Source organism: Chiloscyllium punctatum, chromosome 27 (genome assembly GCF_047496795.1).
Source record: "Chiloscyllium punctatum isolate Juve2018m chromosome 27, sChiPun1.3, whole genome shotgun sequence".
Classification (NCBI taxonomy): Eukaryota; Metazoa; Chordata; class Chondrichthyes; order Orectolobiformes; family Hemiscylliidae; genus Chiloscyllium; species Chiloscyllium punctatum.
This window is the reverse complement of record NC_092765.1, coordinates 49,744,829-49,762,978: the sequence shown is the minus strand read 5'-3', so window position 1 is coordinate 49,762,978 and position 18,150 is coordinate 49,744,829. Positions and strand designations below refer to the sequence as shown.

General features: G+C 43.3%; 1 protein-coding gene across 1 annotated transcript in view; it reads left to right on the top strand.

Annotated features, from left to right (window-relative positions):
- The window catches only part of col9a2 (procollagen, type IX, alpha 2), a 213,495-nt gene that overhangs the window by 156,551 nt on the left and 38,794 nt on the right, over positions 1-18,150 (top strand). Inside the window, exons 21-25 of the mRNA XM_072548624.1 lie at positions 2,070-2,123; positions 2,230-2,283; positions 5,688-5,741; positions 16,118-16,189; positions 16,391-16,426. Coding sequence (XP_072404725.1) covers positions 2,070-2,123; positions 2,230-2,283; positions 5,688-5,741; positions 16,118-16,189; positions 16,391-16,426 — 270 coding nt within the window. The remainder of the gene's footprint in view (positions 1-2,069; positions 2,124-2,229; positions 2,284-5,687; positions 5,742-16,117; positions 16,190-16,390; positions 16,427-18,150) is intronic.

The following is an 18,150-nucleotide window of genomic DNA, read 5'->3' as shown; positions in this document are numbered from 1 at the left end:
GCTGACGAGAACTGTACACAAAATTCCATGTGTAGTTTAACCAATGTCTTATAATATAGTTCCAACATTCCATTTATATTCTTATAGTCTGCATCTCACCCAGTATGCTTTCAACTACCTGTCCTGTCACTTCAATGACCTATAGATGTACCATTATCTTACTTCCTCTATACGTATCAATATTATCCCACTTATTGTATATTCACTTTCTTGGATTTGATTTCCATGTCCCTGGTGGGAATATTGAGCTGGAAGTGAGGCCTCAGTGTTCCATGCATCATCACAAGTGTGAAATATGACTATTGTTACTGGGATGGTTCATAGAGTCATAGAGTTATACAGCACGGAAGCAGACCCTTTGGTTCAACCAGTCCATGCCAAACATAATCCCAAACTAAACCCACCTACCTGCTCCTGGCCCATATCCCACTAAACCTTTCTTACTTATCCAAATCTCTTTTAAATGTTGTAATTGTACCCACATCCACCACTTCCTCAGAAAGTTCATTTCACAAGTAAGCCACTCTCTGTGTAAGACTTTTGACCATGACAAAGAAACGCACCAAGTTACATCAATGGTCAACTTATTTATTACATTAACTTATCCTCCACCATGTGGCAGAACAGATTATTATTTCCTGATATACAAATTTAAATGACATCCTTCTAAATCCAACCACACATGTACAATCATAAATAGGACAGATGAGACAAACAGTCTTTTTAAGAATATTGTGTGTAGAAAATATAGAGGCAAAAATACACAAAGTCCGTGAATCAATGTTCAATCCAAAAGGCGAAATTAGATGACTTCCTAACAGTTTTTCCTTTGATTTTTGGTGGCATTATCATGTTGATGGTGACTACAACAATCCTCAGTGCAGTAGCCATTCAGCTGGACATGAATCTTGGCTTGAATTAGAACATACAGTGTGGAAACAGGCCATCTGGCCCAACAAGTCCACACCGATCCTCCGAAGAGTATCCCTCCCAGACCCATCCCCTTAACCCTACATTTCCCACGGCAAATGCACCTAATCTACACATCCCTGAACATAATGGACAACTTAGCATGGCCAATTCACCTAAACTGCACATCTTTAGATTGTGGGAGGAAACCGGAGCACCCAGAGGAAACCCATGCAGACACGGGGAGAATGTGCAAACTCCACACAGTCAGTCCCCAAGGCTGGAAGCTTTCTTCTTTTCACAAAGTCTGTAAATGTTATCTCATTTCTAATTAAAGATAAAGAGAAGGATTGGGCTTGCTCACAGGCTTTTTGGAGGTCTTTGTCCTAACTGATCCTCAGGTCTGTGATAAGAATTTGAATTCAAATTCAATTCAAATTCTCATCACAGAATTTGAATTTGAATTTGCATTTATTGTCACGTGTATCAAGGCACAATGAAAAGCTGTATTTAAGCCAGTTCAAGCCTTAATGCTAGGCAGTATATTTTATTTTCAAAGACACCTGGGACCAATGCAAGATCCAGCTTCCAGCCAAATGGTGAAAGTGACATGCAATAGACAGATCCCACACAATCAGTGGATCAGATCGGAGCTTTGCTGTCCTGCAGCATGCAGTCATGAATAGTAACGATAATTCATTCAACTACTTACTGGAGTATACGTCACATCAGTACAGAAGCTGTTGCAACTTCCTCCTGATATCTCCCAGGTAGAATCTTTGTCACTCGGACAAGTTGGTTGAGTGCTAACCAATCACAGATCGAGACATTTGTGCAGTAACACCATGGCAAGTTGTTGTGTACCCTATTGTATCAGCTTCAGCCCACCACTAGTGATCATGTGTTCAATTGGCCCCTGCAGCTCCTTTAAAATGAAAACTTCCACAAAAACCTCCTCTTCAACCAACTATAAAGCACTTTGATCTAAAGCACCCTTATGTGGCTAATTGGTGAATTGTATTTAACAACGCTCTTGTAAGCTTCCTGGAGGTTTTTCCCTCTGTAAATGTGTCTTATAACAGTAAGTTGTTGTCCACAGACCCCTGTTTGGGGCTTTGGTTGTTTATCTACACTCACTAGCTGGTGCTGTCTTTTCACAGGGTGAAAGAGGTACTCAAGGAATGTTTGGTCCCACTGGCCCTCCAGGTCAAATGGTAAGGAGAAAATACCAATTTATTTGATCTCATTGCTGTTTTCCTCCCAACATCCTCCCTGTAAAATGCCTAAGTGGGCATTAACCATATGTTTTGGTGTTGACAGGGTGAGCCTGGACCTGAAGGAGAGATTGGCCCACCAGGACCCATGGGTCTAAAGGTGAGTGACATGCAAATTCACAATGAACACAAAGTGGGTTTTAATCATTAGCTGACGCTGAGTCGTTAGCCTATACTGGTCATTAGTCGGCACTCAGTCATTTGTCAACATTGTATCATTAGCTGGTGCTGCGTCATTAATCAGTGTTAAATCATTGGCTGGCACTGAGTTGTTTGTCAGTGTTAAGTTATTTGCTGATGCTGCTTCAATAACTGGTGCTTGCAGCTAATGAGTAAATTTCAAAGTTCTGGGGACCAGGTGAGGCAAAAAGGACATCTTCACATGACCCAATTTGGATCCGAACAACAAATCTGGTGAAGATATTGTTGCCCTAAATGCACATATACATCTCCCAAGAATGGGATGAGAGAGAAAAAGAAAGAAGACACTGGGGATCTTGGGTTGAGAGGTATGGTAGATTGGTAGGGTTGAAGGATTGAGTGGGTAGAGTTAAAGGGTATTGTGAGTGGGTGGGCTTGAGGGAGATGGTGGATGGGTGAGTGGGTGGAGGTAAGGGTCAAGGCGAAGAGAAATTGAAAGATGTGAAGTGGGTAGGTGGAGTTGAGGGTATATCGGGTGGGGTTGAGGTGAATGTGGAGTAAGTGGGTGAGGAGAGATATGGAGTGTGGGTGAGTGAAGTTGAGAAAATGGTGGGTTTGAGGAGTATGGAGAGTGCATCAGGTGATTGGTGTTGAAGAGAATGGATCAGGTGATTGGGATTAAGGGTCACAAAAAGTGGTTGGGGTTGGGAGTATGGAGAGTAGATCAGGTGGTGGTGGTTGTGGTTGAGGGTAATGGAGAGTGGGTCAGTGATTGAGTCAAATAGGGAGAGTGTGTTGGATGATTGCAGTTGACGAGCATGGAGAGTCAGTTGGGTGGTTGATGTTGAGGAGTATTGAGAATATATTGGAGTTGAGTACAGAGAGTGGGTTGGGCGGTTGGGGTTGAGTGGTATGGAGGGTGGGCTGGGCAGTTGATGGGTGTAATGGCTGAGTGATGAGGATTAGTGGATGTAGAGAGTAGGTGGTGCCGTCTCACCCCCTGCCTTCCCAGACAAATTGAAAAAGTACCTTATCTGACTGAATAATTTCTGACTATCAACCAAGCAACGTTTTCACACCCAGTCCTGAATATTTTTAAAATTGCCCAAAACTTACACAATTTGCATTGGAGTCTCTGGAGATTGGTTATTTTCTATAGACTCCAAAATAATCTGAAAAAGTCAGTGATTCTTCGCTAGAGTAACCATTAACTGTTTTACAGATTGTGTGCAGAACTTATTGCTTGTGACCTATTTACAGCTTGTCCCTGTGCTGTGGAACTATATCTGCTAAACTGCCTAGAGCGTACAGTGGGGTGTGCTGTAACTCCAAGTATATGCTAACATGGGATTCCAGTGATAGAACATAGGAACAAGATGAGGCCAGTCAGCCCTTTGACCCTGCTGCACCATCCACTTAGATCATGGCTGATCTGGCTGTGGCCTCAGCTCCACTGCTCTATCTGCCCTCCCCCATAACCCTTGACCCCCTTATCCATCAAAAACTATCTAATTCAGCCTTGAATGTATTCAATAACCCACTTCTCTGTTCTCTAGAGAAGAGAATTCGACAGGTTAACAGCCCTGTGACAGAATAAGACTCTACATGTGCTAGTCTTTAAATGGAGACCCCTTATCCTTAAAATGTGTTACCTAGTTCTTGTTTCTGCACAACTGGAAACATCCTCCCCCTATCCATCCTGTCAAAACCTCTCAGAATATTGCATATTTTGATAAGATCGACCCAGTTTCTTTCTCCAAAGGATATAGGCCCAATCAGTTCACTCTTCAAGGTGGATGGACCGAATCAGAAAGGATATTTCACTTGGTAGGGGAAACTAGAACCATAGGATGCAATCAAGGAATGAGGAATATTTTTCTCTGTGATTCATGCGTGTTTAGAACTTTTCCCAAAAAAGGTGAGGGAGGATCTTTGAACATTTCTAAGGCTGAAGAAAATAATTTCTTGATGACAAAAGAGTCAAACATTGAGAGTTTGGCAGGAATTAAGAGTTGAGGCCACTGTCAGGTCAACCATAATGTTATTGAATGGTGGAATTTATGGGCGGCACGGTGGCTCAGTGGTTAGCACTGCTGCCTCACACTGCCAGACGCCTGGGTTCAATTCCCACCTCAGGCGACTGACTGTGTGGAGTTTGCACATTCTCCCTTTGTCTGCGTGGGTTTCCTCCAGTTGCTCCGGTTTCCTCCCACAGTCCAAAAATGTGCAGGTTAGGTGAATTGGCCATGCTAAATTGCCTGTAGTGTTAGGTGAAGGGGTAAATGTAGGGGAATGGGTCTGGGGTGGGTTGCTCTTTGGAGGGTCAGGGTAGACTTGTTGGGCCAAAGGGCCTGTTTCCACACTGTAAGTAATCTAATCAAGAGCAGGTTCAGTGGACTGAATGACCTACTCCTGATCTTCATGAAATAAACTGTTCATTCTATTCATGAACCAACTCTGAATGTTTTCTAACTGCCTGATGTTAACTTTGCTTGAACAAAATTTTTTCTATAATTCCTTCCCTACTTTATGACTCAGTAATCAAGTGTCAAATTCTTCATCTTTCCTGTAAAAAGACCTCAATTCAGTCTACAGAACTTTAGTGTTGTATAGATTCAAATGCAATTAATATCACAATATCAACACTCAAGGCAACCAATGTTCCTTCATGCATTTCCCTGCCATACTGAAGACTCTGATTAGTCTGAATTGACAATGAACTCTCCTTGGCTATAGGACCTGTTTACTTGAAGGTAGTTCTTCCCTAGTTTGTTACACCTGCAAACACTACAGCATACTGCAGCAAGTAACTCATCTCCCTAATTCCCAAAGTATGCCCCATATCTATAAGGTACAAGTCAGGAATGTGAGGGAATACTCGCAACTTGCCTGGATCAGTGCAGCTCCACAAACATTCAAGAGGTTTGACACCATCCAGGACAAAGCAGCCTGCTTGATTGGCACCACATCCGCAAGCATTCACATGCTCAACCACCAATGCTCAGTAGCAGCAGTATGAACCATCTACATGATGCAATGCAGAAATTAGCCAAAGGCCCTTAGCACCTTCCAGACTACAACGACTAAGATCTAGAAGGACAAGGGTGACAGATATGTGGGAACACTCACCATCCTGACTTAACATTGCCATTCCTTCACTGTCACTGGGTCAAAATCCTAGCATTGCCTCTCTAAGTGCCATGTCCTACTTGTGCCTACAGCGCATGGACTGCAATGGTTCAAAAAGGCAATCATGAGCTTCGTAAGGGCAACTAGGGATGGACAATAAATGTTGGCCCGCCAGTAATGCCTTTGTCTCTCGAGTAAATTAAAACAAAAAGTCATTTGTTTTTCTTTTCCAAGGGCGACAGAGGAATGTCCGGTGAAACAGGACCTCCAGGACCCAGAGGCAAGGCTGTAAGTATTTCAAGTCAATATTTACTTGTGGAATATGCAACGTTCCTGCTCACAGTACCACATTAATAGCTGGTTTTGAGATTTAGTCTTGTTTAAAGAAGTAATTTTATTGTGCGGACCGAAGTTTAGTTGTACAGATCGTTCTGTTGTAATGCATGTTTCATCAACACTAATTTGATGTAATGCAGTTGACGAATTGGGGACGCAGTTTCGAAAGTGCAAACTTCTACAGTGTGTGTTGGCTGTGAATGATTACAGTGCCAACACTTTAAACACTTCTAAAGCACGATTCTTCTGTGACATAAGGTTGTACAAGAGTGCGACTATCGTGTCATAGAAGAACTGACTGTATTTCCATTTTACTCGAGGGGCTTTGGAGGACTGGGATTGAAATTGCAAACAAACGGAAAATAGTTACTTTCATTCTTAGTTTCCAGAATTTATTTCTGTCATCTCTGGGAAACGTATCCAACTGAGGAGCTTCAAACAAAAGAAACAGGGCTCAAAAATGCACAAACCTCCCACTGTTATCTCAAAGCTTTGTTCAAGTTACCTTAATTATTTCACTTCTTCAGCATGAGTTCAAGTTATCTAATTATTTCACTTCTATAGCATGAGTTGTAGCCAGTGCCCTGTTGTGATGTTCATGTTCTGGCCAGGTGCCAGTGGTTCAATGATGTAGGATCAATGGTTCCCTGTCTTTCTTGTTAGTGAGCAGTAAGTTGAGAACATTGACTGAGCAGCTAACCTGAAAGAAGTGTTTGTTGAATGGAATCTGAAGACAGGAATGTATAATTTCTTCTTGGAAATTATTCAGTCTGGTTCATCCAGTAGGAAATGGTTAGGAAAAATATTATTTTTTGAATCCAGGAATTTTAATTTCCTTGCAGTTTTTTTAAGGTGGGAATTTGCTGAGTCAAAGGCAGGACCCATTTATAAACGGTCTCTCCAAATTACACTCACGTGTAGCTTTGGTGCTGCCGCTGTTGCAGCTGCTGGCCATAAGGTAACAGCTGGAGCCTGATTATCCAGTTGGCAGCAAGCACTAGCTAACAATGCGTAGATTGTTCCCCTTTGAGGAAGTAATTCTGGGGAGAGAGATTTCCCAAAACTACAATCCTGTTGCTGCCTTTGCATGGACTACCCAGTGGCAGGTCTGATATGCCACCTCCTGAGCAGGGCTGAGATGCTAATGGAGGGGGGTAGATGGCAAGGCAGGCAGACTACATATTACTGATCAGGAGAAAGTGAGGACTGCAGATGCTGGAGTTGAGTCGAAAGTGTGTTGGGAAAGCACAGCAGGTCAGACAGCATCTGAGGAGCAGGAGAATCGCTGTTTCGGGCATAAGCCCTTCATCAGCCTCATTCCTAATAAAGGGCTTATGTCCAAAATGTTGATTCTCCTGCTCCTTGGATGCTGCCTGACCTACTGTGCTTTTCCAGCAACACCCTCTCAACCATATTATTGATAGTAATCTAATAACCAGTTGTTTGTCAGGGATTAGTAAAGTAGGGTTTTGATTTAAAACTGTAAAACACATTATAAGTTACAAAGCAGATGTTACAATAAAGCAACTGCTTTCATAAGAAGGGGTCAATCACAGTGCTCACCTAGCAATAACCTGCTCCCATGTTCACTGAGCTCCTAATTTCTACAGCTTTATCTGAACATGGAGTAACATCTGAACTCCAGGGGTACAGAACATCTAGACTGTACTTAACCAAGGACCCCAAGCAAAACGGCAGTCAATAGGAATCAGGGGAGAACTCTCTGCTGGTTGATGTCATACCTGGCACAGAGGAGGGTGGTTATGTTTGTTAAATGTCAGTCATCTCTACAGGAATTCCTCAGGGTAGAAAGATACATTATGACGCATCTTTGGAGTAAGTGGGCTTGAACCCAGGCCTCTGGCCTAAGGTAGGGACACAACCATTGCACCACAAGAGCCCAGAACCTCAGGATGATGTCCTAGGCCCAACTACCTTCAGCTGCTCCATCAATGACCTTCCCTCCATGATTCAGTCAGAAGTGAAGATGTTCACTGATGATTGCACAATGTTCAGCATTATTCGTGACTCCCCAGATAATGAAGCAGTCTGTGTTCAAACGCTATAAGATCTGAACAACAGTCAGCTTTTGGCTGATGAGTGGCAAGTAACATTCATGCCACACAACTCCCAGCCAATGACTATCTCCCACAAGAGAAAATCTAACCATTACCACCTGACATTCAATGACATTACCGTCTATGAATCCTTCACTGTCATTATCAAGGGAGTTAACATCAACCAAAAACTGAACTGGAGCTGCCACATAAACAGGAGTGGGGATTCTGTGGTGTGTAACTCACTACCTGACTCCCCAAAGCCTGTCCACTATCTACAAGTCTTGAAATACTCCTCACTGCACAAGTGCAGCTGCAACAACACTTAAGAAGCTTGACACTGTCCAGCACAAAGCAGCCTGGCTTGACTGGCATCAGATCATCCACCTTCAACATTCACTCCCCTTCATCTTCAACTCTCAGTGGCAGCAGTGGGTATCATCTATAAGATGTACTGAGCAACTCACTAAGATTCCATAGACAGAACCTTCCAAACCTATGAACCATACCATCTACATGGAAACACCATCACCTGTACTTTCTCATTCATTCCATACACCATTCTGAGTTAGGATTATATCACTATGCCTTCTCTATCAGTGCATCAAAATGATAGTTCAGCATCTTACCATCTGCTTCTTAATGGCAATTATGGTTGGACAATAAACGCTGACCTAGCCAGTGGCATCCACACACAATGAATTGATAATTTAAAAATGCATTAGTGACTATTGCAGCTGAACCAACTGTTCACACTGAGATTCCATTTCACAACAGTGTCATGAACGCTTTCAGAGCTGACTGCGTGAAAGTCCATAAAGTAGTCAAGTAGATGGCGGTTAGTTCAATTGCTTCCAAGGCTGAACGCATGACCTACAATGTCGATGATTATATCAAAGCACGGTTGAAATAGTAAAATCAGAATTTCAAGACTGTATAAAATAGAACAGCACTCTATCTAGTCAACCAGGAGTCTAATGCAGGTGAGCACTATTCTGATTTCAAAATCGTGGTCCATTTAATCGTCACCTTTTCTATACAAAGCATAAATTCCTGTTTTAAAATCATATTTAACGTAAAACATTGCACTGCGTCTTCTGAAGTTAGCAATACCTTTCAAACTTGCCTGACAATGTCTCCTGACTCCAGAACTCCAGCACATAATTCTTTGAAGATTGTATCACGTATAGACAGGGTAGTTAAGAAGGCATTTAGCTTGCCTTAATTGCTCAGACCTTTGCATGTAGGAGTTGGGATGTTATGTTGAGGTTGTACAGAATGTTGGTGAGGCCTGCTCTGGGGTACTGTGTCAAGTTCTGGTCACCCTGTTGTAGGGAGGTTATTATTAAGCTGGAGAGATTTACCAAAATGTTGCTAAGAATGGAGAGTTCGAGTTATAAGGAGAAGCTGGATAGATTGGGAGGTTTTTTCACTAGAATGTAGGAAGTTGAGGGGAGACCTTAAAGTGGTTTATAAAATCATGAGGGGTACAGATAAGGTGAATAGCCAGGTGTCTTTGGGGGTTGGGGGGCATTTTTAAGGTGAGACGAAAAGGATTTTAAAAAGACACGAGGAGCAGTTTTTTTTAACAGGGTGGTTCATGTGTGGAATGAATTGCCAGAGAATGCAGTGGATGTGGTTAAAGTTACAACATTTAAAAGGCATTTAGATAAGTACATGAATAAGAAATGTTCGGAGGGCTATGGGCCAAGTACAGACAACTGAAACTAGTTTAATTGGGATTATGGTCAGCATGGATTGATTGGACCGAAGGGTCTGTTTCCATGCTGTATGACTCTATAACAAGCTTTGCCCTGATCCGTATTCAGATGTCACCGGGTGAGTAGGAACGTTTTAGTTTGAGAGGCTTTGGGAAGCAGCAGCTCAGCAGAAAGTACAAGTAAGCTCAGGTAGAGTTGTTTGAACTTTCCTCTTTAGTCTTAGAGCAGTTGAGATGGCGGTTAGAGCAGTTGCATGTTCTTCCTGCAGAATGTGGAATCTCACGGAGACTTCCATTGTCCCTGGAGACCACACCTATGGGAGGTACACCCAGCTACAGCTCCTGGGAGACCATGTTAGCTGGAGCTAGATCATCCAAAATAAACGTTGTAGTGAGGTGGCCACACCTAAATTGCAGGCAGAGAGTAGCTGAGTGACTAACAGGAAAGGCAAAGGGAGTAGGCAGAGAGTGCAGGAATCCCCTGTGACCATTCCTTTCAAAAACAAGTATCCCACTTTGGATATTGTTTGGGGGGATGACCGTTCAGGGGAAAGCAGCTGTAGCCAGGTCAGTGGCACTACAACTCGCTCTGGGGCACAGTGGGAAAGGGTCAAGGTAAACAGGACCTTACTGCTAGGAGACTCGATAGTGAGAGGGACGGACAGGAGATACTGTGGCTGCAAACAGGAATCCAGGATGGAGTGTTGCCTCCCGGGTGTCAGGGTCTAGGATGTCTCAGAGCAGCTCAAGCAACATACTCCAGGGGGCGGATGAGCAGCCAGAAGTCATTGTGCACTTTGGCACAGATAGAGATAGGGATGAGGTCCTGTGGAGTGATTATAGGGAGTGAGGAGAAACATTAAAAACCAGGACCTCCGGTGGTAATCTCTGGATTACTTCCAGTGCCAGTGAGAGTAAGAACAGGAGGATAAGGCAGATGAATGCATGGCTAAAGAATTAGTGCAGGGGCAGGGATTCAGGTTCTTAGATCATTGGGATCTTTTCTGGGGCAGGGGTGACCAACCAAGACGGAATGGTTGCACCTGAACTGGAGGGGAACCGATATCTCAGCGGCCAGATTTGCTAGTGCTACAAGGAAGGGTTTAAACTAGATTGGCGGGGGAGGGGTGGGATCCTCCACAGCAGGGAGGCAACTGCAAGGCTGGTAGGAGACATAGTAATCAGAAATAGTAAGGTGAAGAGACAGGTCAGGCTGGAACATGACAGGGAGTGAGAAATGCCTATTGGATTAAATTGGGACTGGGATATTATAGCCATTATAGAAATATGGCTAAGGGAGAGACGGGACTGGCAACTTAATATGCCAGTGTACAGGTGCTTTAGTTGGGGCAGAGATAGTGGAAAGGGTGGGGGAGTTGCATTTTTGATTATAAAGAGAATATCATAGCAGTAGTCAAAGATGTAATATCTGAAGGACCATCCAGTGAAGCTTTGTGGGTGGAGCAAAGAAATAAGAAGGGGATGGTGACGTGATTGGAGTTGCATGATAGGCCCCCAAAGTCATTGGGAATTAGAGGAACAAATATACAGGAGACTTGCGGGATCAATATGTTTGTCATAGTAGAGATTTTAATTTTCCCAACATAGACTGGGACTACCAGAGCGTTAAAGGCTTAGATGGGGTGGGATTTGTTAAGTGTGTTCAGGAAAGTTTCCTCAAACAGTATATAGATGGTCGTACTCAGGAAGGGGCAAAACACGACCTATTCTTGGGAAATAGGGCAGGACAGGTGACTGAGGTAATAGTGGGGAAACACTTTGGGACCAGTGATCTTAGTTCTATTAGTTTTAAAGTAGTTATGGAAAGGGACAAAACTAGTCCACAGATTCAAGTTTTAAATTGGGGCAAGGCAAATTTTGATGGAATTAGACAGGAGCTTGCAGGGGTTGATGGGAGTAGTTTCATTTCAGGTAAAGGGAACTTCAGAAAGTGGGAGGCCTTTAAAAGAGAGGTGGCTAGAGTTCAAGGTCTATGTGTTCCTGTGAGGGTGAAGGGCAAGGTTGGCAGGAATAGGGAACCCTGGATGACAAGGGATATTGAGGCTTTGACCAGAAAAAGGTAGCTGGGATCAAGGGAATCCTTGGAGGTGTATAGGGGATACAGGGGGTTACTTGAAAAGCAAATCAGGAGGGCAAAACGGGGGCATGAGATAGCCTTGGATGAGAAGATTAGGGTGAATCCAAAGAGGTTCTTTGAGTATATTAAAGGAAAAAGACTGAGTGTGTGTAACTACAGGATTTGGGTGAGGTCCTCAATTAATATTTCTCCTCTGCGTTTATTGTGGAACAAGACATGAAGACTTGGGAACTTGGGGAAGTTAGTGGTGATATCTTGGGAATAGTCCATAGAGAAGGTGTTGGACATATTAGAATGTATGAAAATGGATAAATCTCCTGGTCCTGACCAGACATATCCAAGAGCCCTGCAAGAGGCGAGGGAAGAAATCGTAGGGGTTCTGGCTGATAGTTTTGCATCATGATTTGTCATGCGTGAGGTACGGGAAGACTGGAGGGTAGTGAATATTGTGCCCTTATTCAGGAAGGGTTGCAAAGAAAAACCTGGGAACTATAGACCAGTAAGCTTCACATCTGTGGTAGAATCATAGAATCCCGACCGTGTGGAAACCGGCCCTTCGGTCCAACAAATCTACACTGGCCCTCCGAAGAGTAACCCACCCAGACCCATTCCCCTACCCTATTACTCTATATTTACCCCTAACTAATGCACCTAACCTACACGTCCCTGAACACTATGGGCAATTTAGCATGGCCAATTCATCTAACCTGCACACATCTTTGGACTATGGGAGGAAACCAGACCACCCGATGGAAACCCACGCATACACGGGAGAATGTGCAAACTCCACACAGATAGTCGCCCGTGACTGGAATCGAACTCTGGTCCCTGGCACTTCTCAGGCAGTAGTGCAAACCACTATGCCAAGTTAATTGAGAAGATTCTGAGGGATAAGATATACATGCATTTGGAAAGACAGGTTTTGATTAGGAGTAGTCAGCATGGCTTTGTGCATGGGAGATCATGCCTCGCAAATTTGTAAGAGTTCTTTGATGAAGTGACGAGGATGGTTGATGAGGGCAGGGCGGTAGACATAGGTTCCACATGTTGGAAGGCTCTGGAAGGCTAGATCGCATGGAATCCACAGGGAGCTAGCAAATTGGATACATAATTGACTTGATGGTAGGAAGCAGAGGGTAATAGTGGAAGGATGCTGGTTGGACTGGAGGCCTCTGATTAGTGGAGTGCCTCGGGGGTTGGTGCTGGGCCCATTGCTGTTTGTTATCTATATCGATGATTTGGATGAGCATGTACAAGGCATGATTAGTAAGTTTACAGATGATACAAAAATAGGCGGTATCGTGGACAGTGAGGAAGGTCCTCAGAAATTGCAGTAGGACCTTGATCAGATGGGAATGTGGGCCAAGAAAAGGCAAATGGAATTTAATATAGATAAATGTGCATTCTGGCAAGTGAAACAAAGGTAGGTGTTTTATGGTGAATGATGGAGCCTTAAGGAGTGTAGTGGAACAGAGGGAGTTCAGGTGCACAGTTCTCTGAAAGTGGAGTCACAGGTAGACAGGGCAGTGAAGAAGGCTTTTGGCACACTGGCCTTCATCAGTCAGGGCATTGAGTATAGAAGTTTGGAAGTTATGTTGTAGTTATACAGGATGTTGGTGAGGGCACACTTGGAGTATTGTGTTCAGTTTTCGTCACTTTGCTATAGGAAGAATGTCATTAAACTGGAAAGAGTGCAGAAGAAATTTACAAGGATGATGGCAGAACTCGAGGGTCTGAGTTATAAGGAGAGGTTGGACAAGCTAGGACGTTTTTCTTCAGAGCGTAGGCGACTGAGGGGGGATCTTATAGAAGTGTATAAGATCATGAGAGGCATGGATTGGTGAATGCACACAATCTTTTTCCCAGTTTGGGGAATCGAGGACGAGAGGGCATCAGTTTAAGGTTGAAAGGGAAAGAATAAAAGGGAACCTAAGGAGCAACATTTTTACACAGAGGGTGGTACGCATGTGGAATGAGCTGCCAGCAGAAGGATATGGGCCAAGTGCAGGGAAATGAAGTTCGCCTGGATGGACAGTTTAGGCTGAAGGGCCTGTCTCCATGCTGTAGGTCTCTATGACTCTCTGGTGGGAGCTGCTTCTCTTCAAGAAGCTGTGCAATTCAGAACTGCAGAAGGTCTGAAATCAATGAATTGTTGTATGTATGCATTCATGATACATTGCATTATCCCATTCCCTTAATGATATCATGCAGTCGGATTGGGCTGAGAAACCTGGATAGTCTCCAACCTCTCTCTTTTTTCCCCTACCCAATATGGTTTTACCATCATATCGAGATGGCAAAATCTTTCTCAAAATAAATGACCTTTTAAATTCATCAGGACCTCAGTTTTCAATATTCAAAATTCAGCTATTCCTTTAGCTCATATACCATTTTATTTTTTTGGAGATCCCGGTGTTGGACTGGGGTGTACAAAGTTAAAAATCGCACTACACCAGGTTATAGTCCAAGCAGCTAATGCTTCCAATTAAACCTATTGGACTATAACCTGGTGTTGTGTGATTTTTAACTCCATTTTATTTCTGAGCCAGTAGACCTAACATTCTCCTGTGATGTTCCATTCTTCCTCCTCCATCTCTCTTCCGTGAGAGTGACTGACTTTCTATTACCTTTCCTGACGGTTACAAATATTTGAAACACTTGAAATGTCTCCTTCTCCTCAGCCCAATCCCAAACCATCAGATCCTTAACCAGAAACTGTTTCCTTCAAGTTCCAGATTCCTCAACTAAGGAAAGCAACTTTCATTTCCTACCCTGTCAGGTTCCTTCAGAGTCTGAATTGATTGTTTCAATCCGATCATTTCACTTTCATTTAAACTCCAGAAAATGTATAACAAAATTTACTCAGCCTCTCATCACAGAATTACTCTCTCATCCTAGTGAACCATTTAGCGAATCTTTGCTGTGCTCCCTCCATTGATGGGAAGGTGCTAATGGTCAGTCTGAGGAATGGCGGGAAGGTGCCGATGGTCAATCTGAGGAATGGTGAGAAGCTGCTGATGGTCAATCTGAGGAATGACGGGAACGTGCTGATGGTCAATGTGAGGAATGATGGGAAGGTGTTAATGGTCAATGTGTGGAACAGCGGGAAGGTGCTGATGGTCGATCTGAGGAACGGCAGGAAGGTGCTGATGGTCAATCTGAGGAATGACGGGAAGGTGCTAATGGTCAATGCGTGGAATGGCAGGAAGGTGCTGATGGTCAATGTGAGTAATGGCGGGAAGGTGCTGATAGTCAATCTGAGGAATGATGAGAAGCTGCTGATGACCAGCGTGAAGAAGAGTAGGAAGGTGCTGACGGTAAATATGAGGAATGATGGGAAGGTGCCGATGGTCAATCCGAGGAATGGCGGGAAGGTGCTAATGGTCAATGTGGGGAATGGCAGAAAGGTGCTGATGGTCAATCTGAGGAATGGTGGGAAGATGCTGATGGTCAATCTGAGGAATGGTGGGAAGCTGCTGATGGTCAATCTGAGGAATGGCGAGAAGGTGCCGATGGTCAATCTGAGGAACGGCGAGAAGGTGCTGATGGTCAATCTGAGGAATGGCGAGAAGGTGTTGATGGTCAATCTGAGGAATGGCGAGAAGGTGCCGATGGTCAATCTGAGGAATGGCGAGAAGGTGCCGATGGTCAATCTGAGGAGTGATGAGAAGGTGCTGATGGTCAATCTGAGGAACGGCGAGAAGGTGTTGATGGTCATTCTGAGGAATGGTGAGAAGATGCTGATGGTCAATCTGAGAAATGACGGGAAGGTGCTAATGGTCAATGTGAGGAATGGCGGGAAGTTGCGGATGGTCCATCTGAGGAATGGCGAGATGGTGCTGATGATCAATCTGAGGGATGGCGGGAAGGCGCTGATGGTCAATCTGAAGAATGATGAGAAGCTGCTGATGACCAGCGTGAAGAAGAGTAGGAAGGTGCTAATGGTCAGTATGAGGAATGATGGGAAGGTAATTGAGTTATGTGGCACAATAGGAGACCATACAGGCTCTTAAATTTAGGATGGCTCTCTAAGGAATAACGGGATAATTACAGAATATTCCAATCGGAAAGGAACAGAATATGCATTTTACCTGATTCCAGAGTGTCAAGCCATGAGTTTTTTTTTCTACTTTATAGTAAGAGGGACGGTAATGTTTAATTTTTAACTTTATTTTTCTATTGCTCTACTTTATACCTAAGCTTTTGTATTTAAGTACCTTTGTCTCTAAGATGGCGGCAGGACTGGCTTTTCACTGTATCCATGGCCTTCTGTACTTCAATACACGTGACAATAAATTCTAATTGGTAATTACTTGTCAAGGAGACCAGTGACAATGATGGCTCAGAGCATCATGTTGGCATAGATCACAACCTGGAAAGAGTAGAGGGTTAATTGTGAGAAACGTAAATGGTACTTTTACACAATTTGATGCTTCATTCACTTTTTGTTTAGGGTATTAAAGGAGAACGGGGTCCCACTGGAATCCCAGGTCCTCAGGGTGTTCCTGGATTTAAAGGTGATAAGGTAAGCAATGGGAACCTATGCTATAAAGACATACAGTACTCTGTGCGTAAGGAAACCGAACTTCCTTCACTCGGATTGTACTAACCGGACTTGTGAGAAGTAAACTCCCTTCCCACTGTTGAACGAAATGTCTATCTGACTGTGAGTCAGAGTGAAGGTGAACATTTCTGATCCCAGACTTTCTTTCCACCTTTTCTCCAGGGATTCCAAGGAAAGTCAGGACCCAAAGGTGGTGTTGTGAGTACCTGAATATTTAAAATCAGAGTGTGTGATTACGTCAATGTCGGCGAATATATTCTTGGACCTGTCTGTGTGTCAATTTGTCTGTGCTCATATCTATTTCCCTGCACATATGCATGAATTTCTATCTCTTGTGCATGAGTGTGTGTGCTAATGTGTTCTTTTTGGGTGTGTCTGTCTTATTATGTGTGAATTAGTTATGTAGCCTAAATGAAAAGAGACCTCAGATACCTAGCCCATTGAAGGTTAGTGGAGCTTGTGGGCTAGGGCTGATTAAAAGGGTAAGAGCCCCATACCCAGGAACAGAGGGCAGCAGCATCTGTGGAGAGAAATCAGAGTTAACGTTTCGGGTCCAGTGACCCGACCGCAGAATGTTCTGTCACAAAGAAAAATTTCTTATGTTTTAAACAAGAGAATGGATTATTCAAAGAATTCAACCTAGGTGATAATTTGCAGCACGTGTACAAACACAAACATGCAAGGGAAAGAAGAAATGAAGTTACGATTAAAACATATTGTCATAAATTCCTGTGAATTAGACACCAGTCTCTAGAGTCAATGTCTAGTGAGGTTTTGCTGGTCTGTCTGAATTTCTCCTGATAAAAGCTCAGGTGCAGGTGGTTTACAGTCAACAGCATAGCAGTATGACCCTTGTTAGCTGGGAAATGCATTCATTTTCAGGAAAAATACATATTTCTTTCCAGAGATCAAACTTTGAGAGAGGTCAACACTACAGGCAGGAATTTCTTTAATTGGTCACTGATCAGTAGAAGAAGTCAAAGCTGCATTTTTATAGCCATTCAAAAATGTGCAGTTTCAGTTTTGTGACTGAGGCTCCTAGTATGACATTCATCTAACGAGGAAGCATTGATGTTACACACCAACAATCATTGCGTTCTTTGAGATAACTACAGACGTCATTAATGCCATAATGTGTTTCACTGGTTTCCTTTATTCTGAACTGGTTGAGTGTAGAGATAGAGTCATATAGCATGGAAAAAGACCCTTCGGTCCAACCAGTCCCAAATTAAACTAATTCCATCTGCCTATTCCTGGCCCATTTCTCTCCAAACCTTTCCTATTCATGTACTTATCCAAATGTTTTTTAAATGTTGTAATTGTATCCTCTTAGACCATTTCCTCAGGAAGTTCATTCCTGCTTTGTGTTGGCTTGACTGGATGTTGAAAGGAGCATGGCATTCCAGGAGGATGATGTATGCTTTTGGCTATTGGTTACTGCTGGTCAGAACTTTCTAGAAACCATGGTCAACTGACATCACGTGATCAGTGGCATCCATGTTGTCAGTCCAGCAAAGTTGTCAATTTTTAAGCAAACATAAGCGAGAGACTGCAGTTTTTTAAAAAAAGCCTCTCTCTCTCTGTCTCTCTCTCCCCATGCCTTCTGAGCATGGCACTAAGTATTAAAGATATAATGTAATTTATGGAAATATAATGTTCCCAATCTAAGAACAGTGCAGGATAAGTATAGGAGAAATATCGTAGTTGTATCACGACACAAGGAAGGGCAGCAGGGGTAGATCTGCAGGAAAACCTCCCAATCTGAGTTTTAATATATGAACTGGAGTAGACCATTCAGCCCACCGAGACTATCCCACCTTTCAATACGATCATGGTTAATTGGACACTTTAATGCCTTTTTCCCCATCTTATCCCAATAACCCTGTACTCACTGGTAATCTGAAATATTACCAATCTATACC